We start from the raw sequence: 16,122 nt of genomic DNA, 5'->3' as shown, positions 1-16,122 counted from the left end.
GTAAACCCTTTCCTCCTTAAGCTGCTTTTTGGTCATCATAGTGTTTATCACAGTAGCATAAACCAAATAAAGACAAAAATTGGTTTTAGAGACTAGGACATAGCTGACCATGATGTTTTAGAGGAAGATTGTGGTTGGATTTTTTTTCAGTTTGGGGCTGGAAAATCCATTACGTGCTCAGAACTTAGTTGAATGTTCTATGGGAGCTTGAAAGATAAGAATGTTAAGAGAAGAGCACATGATGAGGACCTGTTTTGTGAAATTTCAGAGGGAAGTTTGAGTCTCCTTCAAAGACTTTATCTTTGATGGAGATGTTCATGTGATGCATTTCAGTTGAGAATCTGTGAAAACAGCTGGGCATGGTGGCGCAAGCCTATACTCCCAGCACTCTGGAGGCACAGGCAGATGGGTCCGTGAGTTCTAGGCTAGCTAGGGCTACATAGATTTAGATTGTGTCTCAGAAGAAGAAAGGTGGAAATGAAACCTTTGTCTTAATGAGACAATAGATGCTAGTTAGCTGGGGCTGGAAAATCTGTGACTAACAAGAGATAAGCATCACTGATGTAAAATCTAGAAAGTAGTTCCTCAGGGTAACACAGTAGCTCTAGTCTAGGCAGGAACTAAGCTTGAGGTAGAACTCAAATAATGTGTATGGGTTTCCCACGTGGAACTCACTTTGAAAGCTTGAGGTGGTGAAGGAGAGCAGCTGAGGCTTGGTACTGTGTGACAGTATCCAAATCTCAATGAAAGAAGCCAGGAGAGGCCACTGGTAAAGGTGCATCCTCAGCTGCAGTAGAAACTCCTGGATTGGAGGGGTCATGGAGAGAAGGTGGAGCTTGACACCATGTTGAAGTGTCAGAGTCCCTGAAGAGACCCAGGGAAGGCAGTTGTCAAAGTGGGTGGGATGACCCCAAAGGATAGCAACAGGCATGGAGTATATCGACTCTTACACTACCAGCTGTGTGTGCTGCTGGCATTAGCTGAAGAAGTGATGCTGCCCAAGACCTTTGAAGCCGAAAATCTCCAGTTGAGTCCCAGATGTTATACACTAACTGTTGGATTTGGGGTTTGTTTTGATCTAATTGTGCCTGGGTTCTCTCTCTTGAATAAGAAAACACTGAACTTTTTACTTTATTGAAAGTTTGCTAAGTAAACAAGAGAAAAGCGAGCCAAAAAGCACATTTCCTTCATGTTCATTGCTTCAGGTTTGTGCCTTGTACTTCTGGTCTGACTTCCCTCAGTAATGGACTGTGACCCTTGAGCGGAAGTAAGCCTTTTTCTCACCCAAGTTGTTTGTGGGTGGTATTTTGTTACAGTAACAGAGAAACAAACTAGAAAGCTTACTCAGTCCTCATCTAGAGTCTGATTTAGTGCTTTGCCTTTAAACAATGTGACCCTTACTCAGTCTTCTTTAAGTTAGAATAGGTCTTCAGTCTTTCATTATTATTCATGATATCCACATCTTTACATTTTATTAACTCTTGTATCTTTGAAACAATGTTACCTTGAGCTTTTAATTCTCCTGCCTCTCTCTCCCAAGTTCGTGATTACAGGCAGTAGGACCACGATACCCCAATACTTGCCCAGTATCTGAACACCCCATTGCTATTTGTCTCATGATTTTGTGTGATTAGATGATAATTTTGTTTTGAGAGGGGAGCAGTCAATTAAACTACCTGAGTGTGGTTGTTTTTGAAGTGCTATAATTACACGACCACAACTAGGTAAAGAAATCTTATTTATGTTTGTCATTTGACAAAATGAAGCTTTGTCATTTTATTTACCATTGTTAGATGGCATTTTACTATAAGTAAGATACTCTTCGTCACCCTCAGGTTTCATGTGGCCCATGATGACTTCAAATATACTACATAGCCAAGGATGACCTTCAATTCTTGGCCCTCCGCCTCTGCTGGGGTTACAGATGTGTGGCACCATGCTTCTCTATCACCTCCATGTTGTCATCATATAAATATGTGGATCCTTCTTTTTATTTAGTAGGTTATAATCTCACTGCATTTTTTTCATTTCTTGTCCCAATGTTGAGCAGTGAGAAATTCTTTAAGCTGCTTTCTGTATCCTTTTGATCTCTTTTTCTCTCCCTCCTTGCTTTCTTATATAAGTTCTCCCAGGTTCCTCTTGTACTTCCGCTGCCTATTTCTGGAAGTTGGCCTAAGCCATTTCTCCCAAGAACTTCCCGTACGGTAGGGAATGGATGTTTGGAAAGCAAGATCTGGGTATCAGATAGGCTCACTGCTATTGGGGTAAAATTGCTTCTAGGCCCTGTTAATAAACAAAGCTAAGGGGGTTGAAATAGCGATTTAATTTAGTTAACCGTGTTTAATCATGGATTCATTACTGGCACTTCTACTTCTAAGGCCCTTAGGGTTCCTTCTTTATTTGCCTTTCTCCATTCCCACAGTAACAACTCTGGCTCCCAGCATCACTGTCTTTCTTCATCTACTCAGCATTGTAGCACACAAAATAGTTTCAGAATTGCTGCATTGATTCCATTACCAAAACAGCCCACTAAATAGGGCTCAGGATTTGTTTGCAGTTCTGCTTTGTTTTTAGAATGTGGATATACTGAAAATACTTCATTAAAACGATATATATGGGTTGGCCTTCCTTCCTTTCAAAGCTGTTGACTCACATATTTAAATGTAGTTAAGTTCATTCGTTTCTGTTGGTATTCAGTTTCAAAACATGCATTCTTTTTTGATAAGGTCTCACTATGTAGCCCTAGCTGGCCTGAATAAGCCTTGTGCATCAGCTGACTGTCTCCACCCTTGTCTCTGGTAACAGATGCCTCTCAGTTTCCCTGCTTTCACAGCTTCTTCTTAGTCCCTTTTCTATTCACCTATTCTAAAATTTGCAATTCCTCTGGCCTCCTCAGGCTTCCTCCACTTCCCTCTGGGTCCTCTCTTCCTAGATGGTCTACCATACATACTGATTTGCTAGTGACTTCAAAATTCCTTTATCCCAGACTTCTCTGGTTTCAAAACTTAGAACCCATGAGTGCTGTCACTCACATGTACTTCTCATGGACTCTCAAGTTCATGTGTCTATTTCTCTGCCAGACCTGCTCAAGATACCTCCTTGAAGTAAATGCCAGTCATTCACCTCCTTGCTTAGCCAGAACCCTGTAAGCTGTTCTTTATCCCTCCATTTTCCTCAACTACAATACCCAGCTTACCTGCAAACATCACCAAATCATGTTGAATCACACATTTCTGACCATTCCCACTTCACTCCACATAAATTCAGAATACTCTTCTCTGTATACCTGACCTCCCCTCAGGAACTCCTCCTCCTCTCCCTTTCAAACGCACTTAACCAGCTCAGAGGCATAGGCCTGTATTCCCAGCACTCAGGAGGCTGAGGCAGGATTGAGTGTGAGGCCAGCCTTAGTCAGAAAACAAGACTCTGTAACAATAATAATGCAGGTGAACCTCTGAGCTTGAGGCCAACCTGGTCTACAGAGCGAGTTCCAGGACAGCCAGGGCAATACAGAGAGATTCTGTCTCGGGAGAGAAAGAAAAAAACAAAGAAAGAAAGAAAGAAAGAAAGAAAGAAAGAAAGAAAGAAAGAAAGAAGAAACTTATAGTCATTAGATATCTGATATGTGCCAAAAACTGTTTCAACCACTACACACACACACACACACACACAGGGTGGGGTGGGAGGGAGGGAGGGAGAGAGAGAGAGAGAGAGAGAGAGAGAGAGAGAGAGAGAGAGAGAACCCTTTTTTTTCTTTTTTAAAATTTCCCACAACTCCATGTAGTAAAATTCAAATGTACCTCAATTGTCGAGCACAGAAAGATTAAGAAATTTATTCATGGTCATGCATTTGGTAAACGGTGGGACTTAGAACTTGTGTTTTTATCCAGACTCAGTTCGTGGCCTTTGAATACTTGAAAAAAATTATTATTATTATGATTATGATTATTATTATTATTATTTATACATGTGTACATGATGCAGAGTGGACCCTGCTATAGTCTGTCTGTCTGTCCCTCTCAGCTGCTTTTATGCCATCAGCTGCTACATGTTTTTTCTCTCTCTCTCTCTCTCTCTCTCTCTCAAATATCCCTCTCTCTCTCTCAAATATCCCTCTCCCTGCTCATCATGCCACTGGTTCCATCTTGTCCTGCAGACCTCTCTTTAGTTTCTATTCAGAGAGGCCTTCCCTCCTTTGCTAATTGTTTTTAAATGTTTTTAACATTTACTTATTTATTTGGCAGAGGGCACCGAAGTGCCACAGTTGTGAGGTAGAGGAGTTGGTTCCAGGAGTTGGTTCTCTCCTTCCACCTTGCAGGTTCTGGTTGAGGCTAAGGTGGTGCAGCTGGGTGGCAAGCACTGGACGGCCTTCCCTTGCTGTTTCTTAATTAGGTCCCTCCAAGTCGGTCTCCGACCTGTGTTTATTTTCTTCTTAGCCCTTAGCAATTTACAATTATTTGTTTGTATATTTGTTTTGTTTCTCTTCCCCCACCAAAATTAAGTGCCAGGAGACAAACACTGTGTCTGAGTCACTCTTGTGTACTCAGAGGCCAACACCATTTGCTGTTACAGAAGGAACTCTGGCATTTGTTGGATAAACGCACACTGTCTTTTTCTACTCTGTAGCTTCTGTTTACTCACAGTTTCTGAACTTGGGCCACTTTAGTCTGTCGTAGCCTAGATTCTGTCTCCTCCCATGCATATCCTTACTCAACCTCTCAGTCCCTCTCCATACTATTAGCCAAGGTTTTTATTGCTGCTAATGGCCTCGGTCATTTCATGTTTCCGATTCAGATTACTGAGAGAGAAATATTGATTTGTCCAACTCATTTTCAAGAAGCCAGGATGCATTTGTAGGTCGTTGGCAAACCCATGGGGGTGCTTGCCTGTAGATGGAACTCCGGTCCAAGCAGCTATGTTCTGGGATCATCTGCAGAGCCCTGCTTTTCACACGAATGAGGAGTTTGTAGGCACAGGGACTGATATTTGAGCATTGGATACAGCAGCAGCAACTTAGTAACCAGGCTGCACCTAAGACCCATGTTCTCCAAGAGCTGAACTCTGAAGCCAAACTCAGTCCATCTCTGAGTCCATTTCAGTCCCTGGAAGAATAGTAAACACAAAGTGCAGCCCGCACATTTATCTCTAAAGTACAGGATGGATACTAACACCTGCATCTATCCCCCCTCAACAGCCTCGGGAGGTAAGAGCATTACTTCCATTAAAAAGATGTGAGAACACTAACCAGAATAAAAGAATAATAGTACACCCCTGTAATCCCAGTACTGAGACTGAGCTCAGGGTCTCTCTCTCTCTCTCTCTCTCTCTCTCTCTCTCTCTCTCTCTCTCTCTCTCTCTCCCTCCCCCTCCCTTACTCCCTTCCCCCTCACTAACTACCTATCTCTGTCTCTCTCTGTCTCTCTCTGTCTCTCTCTCTCTCACACACACACACAGAAAGAGAGGGGGGAGGGGGAGAGAGAGAGAGAGAGAGAGAGAGAGAGAGAGAGAGAGACATACAAACACACATATACAAGTCTCTCAGCCGGCTCCCATACAACATCTTGCTGCTTCCTTCTCTTCCTGAACTATCATTCTGAGTTGTCCCAAAGGGATTATAAGAATAAGCAGTTGGATGTGTAGTGAGCTGCTTTAGAGGAACTCAGGGATGATGGAAGCTTCCTGGAGGCAGCACTAAAGATGGCATCTGGACTCTTAGCAAATAGGTCTTAAGTAGCTGACCATCCCTGGAATGTAGATCATGTGCCACTTACACAGTTTCACATGCTCTCTGAACTCCACCTCACAGCATCTGTGTGCAGCAGATTACATTATAATCACCCACTCAGCATATAGTGGACATTGAAATTTTAAAATTAAATCATGAAGACAAAGTTCAAGGTCTTGTAAACAGCCATGCTGGGATCCTAACTCATGTCCATCTTACCCCAAAGTTCATTTTTACATTCTTCCATTAGACAGCTTCCCTTCTCTCTCCTCACTGCTGAGGGTTTTACCAGGCCAGAACCCTGCTCCTGATCTGCACTCTCTTGGTGAGCTTTGTTATCTAAATCAAGTCAATTCCTCCCCTACTTTCCACTTCCCTAGCTGTAAAATGAGGTTATCTCTACAAAATCTCTGGGCCCTTAGAAGCTTATTTAGGTCTTATCCCTGTCCAGGAAGCCCAGCAGGGGTACACTGTCCTCAGTTTAGTCTGAATTTAAACCTTCCTATGTGAGAAGCAGCACAATGACCAACTCTAGTTGCCAAGAAGAAACATGATCACTCTTCTGAGACCCTGCTGGCAAATGTTTCTGGTCCAAACTCTGAAGGCACAGGGCATTAAGGCTGACAATTGTTATTCTCCAACGAAACAGAAGATTAATGTATTTTAAAGTTGACTAAGAACATTCATCTTAGTTATAAGATAGCAAAAAGGAAAGTTGTACACATTACTGTTTTATTGTCCAGTGTTGATATTTTCAGATAGGGCTTCATACACTCAAGGCTGACCCTGAACTTCCAACACTCTGCTTCCCAGTACTAGGATTACAGGTATGTGCCACCACAGTTAACTAGCATATGTTCAATAAAGCAATCTGAACTGGGGCTGGAGAGATGGCTCAGAGGTTTATGTCATGGGCTGCTCTCCTAGAGAACCTACGTTTGATTCCCAGCACCAACAGGGTGGCTCACAGCTGTCTATAACTCCAGTTCCAGGAGAAACATGGCCCTCTTCTGCTCTCTAAAGGTACTAGGTACACATGTGGTACAAAAGCATATATGCAGGCAAAGTGTTAATAAACATAAGAATATTTTATAATTATTTTATTTATAAAATTTTATGGTAAATTTTTAATTAAAAAAGGAAAGGCTAAAATGGAGTTTGTATAATCTCCATTTTTTTAGGCAAAGGCACTATAACCCAGAAAAATTAAATTCCTGGCTATCTAACTGATGGTAGGGAAGGAATTAAAGCTCAGTTGTAGACTGTATCAAACTGCATCAAACTGTATCAAACTTGCAGCTCCAAGCAACTTGGGAAAGTTACTAACAAGTTACCCGCACTCTGACTTTAAAAAATCTGGATAGAAGCTGGCTACAAAGGAAGGCCCTGCCTTGAAAAACAAACAAACAAACAAACAAACAAATAATAAAAAGGAGGATGAGGAGCTATATAGTAAGTGGGTGTGTTGGGGCTTGTAAGGCAGTACCACCAAGTACAGTGTTTTGTTGTGCCAAGTAATTTGAACTGAAGGACATGGTAAGAACCCCAAAAGCAAATTTTTCTTTGACCTTCTCCTACCTTCCTCTCTCCATCTCTTTGTCCCTTGAAGTTAGTCACTGAAACAAGAATTTCAATTTCCCAACGTCGGAAATTATAAATATTAGCCTAACTTTCCCCTCCCTTTCTATACAGGATAATTTGTCTAATAATGAAACATTAGGTACCTCCCACTCAGACCTGAGAGGCCAAGGAGACTGAACAGACTGGCAGGTCGAACTGTCCCTCCTGATCTATGACCCTATGTTCAGTCAACAGTTCTCTGTGATTGCCTACTGTTCACCAAGCTAAAGAGCAAAAGGGGTTTCCTCTCCATTTCAGAGTCTGAAATGATCCGTCTGTCTGTCTGCCTGTTGATTTATTAGTGTTTGGGATAGAATCCAGACTGGCTTTGAATTCCTAATTCTCCTGCATCAATCTTTTAAGTAATATAAATCTTCAATTAAAAAATAACATTTTTTTCTCTTTTGAACCTATCTTTTGTTACAGGGATGTCTGCCACTCTTATAGCAGTAGAGCTAAATGTTCTTTATAAGATTTATTTGTTTATGTATTTATTTATTTGGGTATTTTGGTTTGGTTTTGTCTTTTTGATACAGGGTCTCTCTTCATAGCTCTGGCTGCCTGGAACTCACTGTGTAGACCAGGCTGACCTCTAACTCACAGAAATCTACTTACCTCTGCCTCCAGAGTGCTAAGATTAAAGTCATGGGCCACCACGCCTGTTAAGACTTTGTAAAAATGTATTTGTATGAGTGCAGTGCCTTTAGAAGTCAGAAGAAGACATTGGATCCCCTAGAACTGGAATGACAGACAGTTGTGTGCTGCTATGGGAGCTGGGGACCACATACATTGCTGTGATATGCCCCCCAAACACATCATGCACACACATATAAAATAATAATAAATTGAAAATTTAAAAACTCACAAAACAGTTCAGAGAAAACATCTAAAATTACAAAATGAAATTTATAAATAAATTTCACATAATAAATAAATGTCACATAAATAAAAATATGTTCGTATAAAACAAAAATCACATTTTTTTCTTTTTTCTTTTTTTTGGAGCTGGGGACCGAACTCAGGGCCTTGCGCTTGCTAGGCAAGCGCTCTACCACTGAGCTAAATCCCCAACCCCCAAAAATCACATTTTTAAAGAATGTATACGAACAAAAACATATTAAACAAAAAATAGTTCTCTGTGGGAAAGGAGGAAAAAGTCAAAGACTAAATTTTAGTGTCATTGTCAGAGACCAAAGATGATAAAGTATTGTGTACAAAGTCAATCAACAAATCAACAAATGAGCCCAAAACCTAGAGGCGATACAACAAATACATCCTTTTCTAGATCCAGGGAAATGAGAGCATCGGGCTTCCTTCCTTAACTCATACATAACTCCACAAAGTTTTTAAAAATAATTATTTTGCACACACACACACACACACAGAGAGAGAGAGAGAGAGAGAGAGAGAGAGAGAGAGAGAGAGAGCACAGTATGTTGGTTGGTGTTCAGAAGAAAAGCCCTAGCGGAAACAGCTGTGACACCAAGCTCAGGAAAGAATCTGAGTGAAGAAGCTGTGGTGGGGGTGGGGAGGGGAGGGTGCTCCACTCAGATCACCAAGGCAAAATGCAAGATCCAAGCTCAGCAGATGATGGAGGGAGGGAGGGAGAGGAAGAGGGAGGGAGGGGGGGGGAGAGGGAGAGGGGGAGGGAGGGAGGGAACAGTGCCTCCAAGAGGGAAGTAGACAGAGAAGCGTAGCCTGCTCTGAAATAGGCTGAGGCTGAAGTGGATCCAGTCTGAGGAAGCAAAGAATGTGCTGATGACAGTGAGGGAGGTCCAAAGGTTATTGAGAACTGAGAGACAAATCTGACTCAAAGGAGCTAGACGTAGGAGCAAGGATGGGGGTGTGGCGACACGCAATGTTAGTCCCCAGCAGCGGCAGGTGGACCTCGGTGAGTTCCAGGCAAGCTTGGTCTACAGTTTGAATTCCAGGCCAGCCAGGGTTGTAAAGAGAAACTGTCAATAAACAAACAAACAAACAAACAAATGGCAGATAGGAAGTGTGAAGAGGAAGCCTCTAAGGTGATGACTGAGGTAGACTCACAGAGGAACCAGCTAAGCAGGTAAGTCCTCTGCAGAGAAATAGATAAGCAGATCACACTGCCTGGATGGAACCAGAGGGCTTTGAAGGTAAAGATGAGTAAGAGATCAAGATTCTTGCTGATAGACTCCAAGAGAAGCAGATATCTGCTGAGTTTGCTGAGAGGTTGTTAAATAAACTGAACAGACAGTCGGTGACTTGGAAGGTAAGCTGAAGTGCACAGAAGGGGAACACTTGCATACACAAAGGATGCTGGGCCAGCCTCCACCAGGCATGAAGGGGATACAGAGCTGCTATTGCCTGCCTGCCACTCCTCCCTTGCCACTTCCTCCGTGGCTTTCTCACCTGCTTGCTTCTGCTTCTTCCCAGAGAAGCCAGCTGGGCTAGAGGCTGAGTACTTTGGGGGAACATTTAGAGAATGCAAACACGATACAAAATACCTTTTAAAAGCATGGTACGGGGCTGGAGAAATGGTTCAGCAGCTATGAGCACTGAGGACCCCAGTCCAACTCCCAGCACTCACATGGCAGCTCACAACAATCTGTACCTCCAGTTCCAAGGGATCTGATATCCTCTGCTGGGCTTTACCTGCACCAGGCACACAAGGGGTGGACAAACATCTGTGCAAGTAAAACACCTATATACATAAAACATTTTCATCTCATTTAAAGAGCATTTTGTGGCATACACATTTTGTAATGGCTTTGTTGTTGTCACTGTTTTATTTTATTTTGCAGCTTAAAGCAGCAATCCAATTTCTTCCTTCTTTTTAGAAGATGTCTTTTCAGCCTAATGCATACTCTCTTTTCCACAGAGGAGGCAGACGGGTATGGGCCTGCTTTACTGACAACCAAAGAGAGCCCAGGCAGGGACTCCATCTTGGGAAACCTCGATACTCTGTATGAGACCAGGTCGAACAGAAAAGGGAATTCTAGAAGAGTTAGCCCTGAACAAAACTGTACTGTTAAGGCTCCTAGCTTTAGGTATCTTTGGACAACTTTACTTTTTACTGTATTCATTAGAAGTAACCAAATAAAGATAATGAGACGTATGACCCACCCCTTAGTTCTCCAAGTACTGGGGTCCTGTGTACCTTAGGTACACACTCTGTCACTCATCCACAGCCCTGAGAGCAAGTTTGTTTCTTGTCTCTCCCCTTTCTCACTGCTCAAAGAAAGTATCGAGTGCTCTTTAATGCCGAGGGAACCATGGTGTGCTCTCCTGACTCCTTCCGTGGCAGAAAAACAGTTTGTGCCACAGAATCAGCTGCATAAAACTCATCTCATAACCCTTGTCTGGATCTGGGCTGCTGTCTCGAAAGTGACACCTCGATGTGCTAGGTATCAGGCAGTGCCAGAGAGATTTAGAACAGCTCATGTATGATATTTTAAAACTTGATATTATTCTGAAACTGCCTCTTGTGGGTTGGTGTGCCTTGGTCACCCCTCCCACCCCCCACCCCCCCACCCCCGCTATGAAAATTCTCTACAGCCTGTGGGCTGGCCGTGTGCTAATCTTTCCAAGTTTCTTTCCACACCCAACTGCCACTCAAAATTATTTTTTAAAATATTTATTAATTCATATGTATACACCCTGCATGTGTGTGGAAATCAGAAGACAATTTACAAGAGTTGGTTCTTTCTACCACCTGAAACTCCGAGATGAAACTCACATTTTGATGGTCAGCTCCTTAACCCATTTTACTGTCTCCTAATCTAGAACATTCTAAAAATCCAAAACCCACCATTAGGAGCAGAGCAGGTTTTGCATGTATGAGGAAGTTCAAAGCCAGCTTATGTTTCATAGTAAATTCTCTGCCAGTCAGTGCAACAGGGTGAGAGTCTGGGAACCTGCCTCACATGGGGATTAAGGTGCCATGTATGTATTGAAAGAAAGTCTCTTAAATTTAAACATTTAGTTTTTCTAAAAACAAAAAACAAAACAAAACAAAACAAAACAAAACAACAACAAAAACAAAAACAAAAAAACAAAACCATGCTGACTACAGCCCAGCCTCCAGGGAGGAAGGGAGAACTTCCTGCCACTCTCACTGATCTTGTGATTCCACTTCCTGTTATCCAGGCTCCTGGTTCTTTAACAGCAAATCTGTTCTACATTCCTGCATTCCTCAGGACCTGGCTCAAAAGTTACTCTCTTTATGAAGTTGTCTCTGAAACCGGCACGCATAGGCAGAGTGAGTTGGTTGTTTTGTTTTGTTGTTTGGTTGTTTTTTGAGACAGGGTCTTATTCCAGGTTGGCCTTAAGGTCACTATGTAGTTGAGGATAGGAGTTCATTCTTTCCAGAGGATATTTAGTGAGCACCTTGATTTGTGTTTGTAACCCTATAGTTTTCTGGTTCCTTAAATGTTGGATTTCAAACAAAACAAAAAACCAAAACCAAAACCAAAAGGACATAAGGACATTTCTTCCATGTAACAGGTTACCTACTGTCTGTATTCCATTTAATAGATACTCATTCAAATAGCCTGGTGCAGTAGAAGGTTAAGCTTTTCAACCAGATGAACCAGCCCCTTACTGACTGGCCCTGAACAAGTTTCTGTGTCTGTCACAGGAAGATAGCAATGGTCTCTACAGTGACCTCTGTAAGACTGAATAGATGCATTGTAGGCACACTGCAAATTTGTGGGAAAATGCTTTCTAATCTGTAAAGAACTACAAGGACGCAAGAGATAATGATGCCCTGAGCCGGTGAAACAAAAGAGATAGAAGTGAGACAAGCAAACTTGCAAACAAGTAACAGTTGTTTAAACATTAGGGCAAGAGCAACAGGCAAACAAAGTGACTTTCATGAAGGGTTTTTCCAAACATTCAAAGGATGTTGTGATTTTGGCTTTAGGTGCTCAATACATTCAAAAGAAGAAACATTGGGTACAACTGTTTGCACTGCCTAGTAAATACTAAAAAAAAAAAAAAAAAAAAAAAAAAAAAAAAAAAAATGTGTATATTTAAACAAAAGAAAAACCCCAAGAGCACAGGGTTCAAATGAAAGAACCAAGTTTATATAGAAGTTTATTACCGACAAATAATTTATTGAACACCATGATAATGGCAGTAGTTTTAACTACTACATTTTTATAATGTATTTACTTTGGGCACTTTACACACATTACCTCATTCAGTCTCTACAGCCACCTCCTGAGATAAAATTATCATTCCCTTTCTACCAATAAGCAAAATAGAGCAGGGAAGGGGAGTAGAAATATAAATCCAAAGTTTATCTATAAAGACAGTTGTTTTACTCCCCATAATTTGCTAAGCTTGTGACCATTTCCCTTTCTAAGCACCGTCTCTTGCTTCTCCCATACCCATTGTCTCTGCAGTTACAGTTCATCCTTCTGCTCAAAATGGGCTTCCTTTTGATCCACTGATGCCCTCTCGCCGCTGCCTTCCTGCTTGGGCCTTTCCTCTGCTTCCTCCTCAGCGTCCTCTTCATTTTCCTCCTCATCCTCCTCATCTAGTCCCCAGATGTCTTCTTGCTTGGCTCGCTGCTTTTCCCTTTTCTTCTTGGCCTCTTCCGCCTCCTTCTGTTTCTCCATTTCCTCATACAGCTCTCTCCACTGCTGCTCCACATCCTGTTTAAAATGTGGAATTTCAAAGTTTCACAGATGATATAAACAGATAGCCCATTTTAGAAACATCTGTTGTCTTCCCATTGGCTTCAAGATTTCTAAGATGGTGTTTATTTACATATATATTTCAGTATCTCTGGGGTGGAGGGAAATCTGTGTCTGAGTGTTGATGTATTTCATTTGTAAATAAAACAGATTCAAAGCTAGGCATGCTGTTGTGTACCCGTAATCCTAGCCACCTGGGAGGTGGAGGCAGCATCAGGAGTTCAAGGTTATCCCCTGCTAGACAAAGAATTGAAGGGCTACCTAAGACCTTGCCTCAAAATGAAATAAAAACTAAAGTGAAATAATTTTAAAAATATAAAGTGGACTGGCAAGATGAATAAAAGTAAAAGTGCTTGACACCCAGCCCAATGACCTGATTTGATCCCTGGGACGCATACAGCAGAAGAGAGAACCAACTGTACAAGTTGTCCTCTGACCTCCAATATTGTGGCATGTGCATGCACTCAAACATAATAATATATAACATTATTATAATGTTACATTATATCATATCAATTATAATATCATAAATGTAATAAAGATGTTAAGAATCAATTTATTTTAAAATTAAATAAAATACTAAAATAAATTAATTCACCATCTATTATTGATACCCATGTCATTGCCTGCTATAGGCTAAACAACATTTGTGTGCTATTTGCATTCTTCACAATGATGTGTAAGTTCACACATCCCACCTTCTGTATGAGGTAGCTGATGTCTGGAATTCTCTCTAATTTACTCATTTGTTTATTTTGTTCTTGAGACTGGTCTTGCTATATAGTCCAGAATGGCTTTGAATGCTTTCTTTTTTTTTTCTTTTAATTTTTTTTGAGACAAGTTCTCTTTATGGAGCCCCAGCTGTTCTGGAACTTACTATGTAGACCAGGCTGAGCTCAAACTCACAGAGATCTATCTGTCTCTGCCTTTGGAGTCCTTGGATCTGAGATGCACATCACTGTGCCCAAACCTTAAACTCTTTCTTAATCCTTCTGCCTCTTCCTCCTCCTCCCTGTTGGGACTGCAGTAGTAGATGTGTCATCACACACGACTCAGATGGATTTCCTACATTTTGCTTTCCCTGAACTGAACATAAGTCGTATTAAGATAGAAGTGTTTTGATTTTAACTTGTCGTTATATCTCCAACAACTGTCATGGCAAACGGGTTTTTATCAAGTATCTCTCAAGTAAATATATCGTCTAATAGCTATCATGTATTGAACACATGCAAGGTGTTAGAAACTCAAAAGATAGTGCTACTATTGAAAGGTGATTCCCAATCGAAAGGTTAAATAAAAAGACCAAGTGCATATAGCTAGCTAGTCAAGAATGGAGCCCGGATTTGAACCTAAGCCATTGACATAAAAACATTCATGTTCTAACTAATAAATAACAATGACATAACAGTATTAGAGGGCAGGGGAGTGGCTCAGTAATGGAGTGAGTGTCTAAGATAAACAAAGCTCTACATTAGTTCTCTAGTGTCACAAAAAAGGATAACACGAAAGTAAAATGAGCCAAAACTAGACTAAAATGTATTTTCAAAGCTGGACACAGGGTCAGCAAAATAGCCCAGAGGACAAAGGCAAATGCTACAAGCTGAATAGCTTCAGTTAGATCTGCTGGGAATCAGGCCTGGTTGCAAGCTCAACTACTTAGTAGACTGAAGACAAAGAACACATGTTCAAGGCTAGCCTTGGCTACAGAGTGAGTTGAAGGTCAGTCTGGGTAACTTTGTAAGACTGTCTTAAAATAAAAAGTTAAAAAGATTTCTAGGATACGGTTCAATGGTAGAAGGGCTTGCCTAGCATACTTGTCCCTAGAAACACATATGGCTTCTATGTGGGCCCTGATAATTCAAACTCTGATCCTCAAGCCTGTACAGCAAATGCTTTAGCAATGGAGCCATTTCTGCAGCTCAGGGCAGGCAAGGACAAGGTTGTACATATTGTTTTTACTCTCTGTGTCTGTACTTTGCTGGTACCTAAGTTTCCTGCTGAACTATTAAACACTGGCTAGAAACCTACTTGAATTGACCTTCCTGCAGGGACAGGACATCTGGATGCAGGATGTCTTCCCCATGAAGTCATTGTCCCAAATATCACACACACTGCTGCTTCTTCTGATGTCCAAATCGGCTGAGGTGGGCTGAGTGGCTCCCTCTAATGGCACACTGAGAAGGCAGTGTAACACACATGAGAAGCATGGGTTCTGGGTTCAGTCTCCAACTCTACAAGTCAAAGGCTATGTGTGACCTTGGGCAGTTTAGCTTCTAAATCTCAGTTTCCATCAAGAAATGGAATAGTATCTCTATTGCAAGGTTCTGTTAAGGACCAAGTGAGATGCATTTTGCAAAGTGCTCAGGTAACAAATACAGAGTTGAAGATGTCCAGTGAATGTGAGTTCTCTGTCTCTCGGGGCCAAGTGACCAGAATTGGGACAATCATTGTGAGTCTTGATTTTGCAAATGGCAGAATCAGACATCTAGAATTCAGGGTGGAAGAACATCTCACCTTTCTTAATCCCCAGGTCATATTTCCAACCTCTTCAGCAAATTCTTCATCATTTGTTAGAAGGAAATTGTCAAAGATGCTGCCTGATTTCACCTGTTGAAATGAAAAGTGGGAGATTTTTACGGCTCCGTTCCTAGGGGGCCAGAGAGATGGCCCAGTGAGAGCAATTACTGCATAAGCATGAAGACCTGACTTGGGATTCCTAGCACTGGTAGAAAATGTATATGGCTATGAGAGTGCCTTATAAACCTGAATGTTGTCTGCAGCAAAGACAAGAGGATCTCTGGGGCTTGCTGGCTGCCAGCCTGGCTCCAGGTTCAGTGAGATGCCCTGTCACAAGAGAATGAGACAGAAAGTAATAGAACAGGGCACCTCTGTTCTCCTCTGGCCATGGGTATGAGTGTATATGTGCACATACACCCATAAATCACACACACATACACACACACACACACACACACACACACTCGCTCAACAAAAGGCTTTGCCTTATTTATTTGGATATTTGGGTGCCTGTGTCAGTTTATGTTCACCACATGTGCGAGGGAGTCCTTAGAGGTGGGAGAGGGTATTGAATCCCCTGGGACT

General features: G+C 41.7%; 1 protein-coding gene and 1 long non-coding RNA gene across 19 annotated transcripts in view; one reads left to right on the top strand and one right to left on the bottom strand.

The window, feature by feature from the left end:
* Positions 1-16,122, top strand: part of LOC108351012 (uncharacterized) — a 47,815-nt gene that overhangs the window by 12,458 nt on the left and 19,235 nt on the right. For 3 of the 9 annotated variants that reach the window (XR_015621065.1, XR_015621064.1, XR_015621061.1), the window contains exon 1: positions 11,468-11,579. The exons of 4 other annotated variants lie outside the window; for them this stretch is intronic. This is a non-coding gene — a long non-coding RNA (uncharacterized LOC108351012). Of the gene's footprint in view, positions 1-8,835; positions 9,591-11,463; positions 11,580-16,122 lie in introns of those variants that run through there. 2 more of the 9 variants (XR_015621057.1, XR_015621063.1) reach the window with 2 other exon arrangements.
* Positions 12,384-16,122, bottom strand: part of Calr4 (calreticulin 4) — a 35,158-nt gene continuing 31,419 nt past the window's right edge. For all 10 annotated transcript variants that reach the window (NM_001431272.1, XM_087551195.1, XM_087551197.1 and 7 more), the window contains 2 exon segments: positions 12,384-12,978; positions 15,535-15,627. In NM_001431272.1, the coding sequence (NP_001418201.1) occupies positions 12,727-12,978; positions 15,535-15,627 (345 nt within the window). In that variant the 3' untranslated portion in view covers positions 12,384-12,726.

Source organism: Rattus norvegicus, chromosome 5 (genome assembly GCF_021556685.1).
Source record: "Rattus norvegicus strain SHRSP/BbbUtx chromosome 5, alternate assembly SHRSP_T2T, whole genome shotgun sequence".
Classification (NCBI taxonomy): Eukaryota; Metazoa; Chordata; class Mammalia; order Rodentia; family Muridae; genus Rattus; species Rattus norvegicus.
The sequence above is the reverse complement of the archived record's forward strand: the minus strand, read 5'-3'. Positions and strand labels throughout refer to the sequence as shown.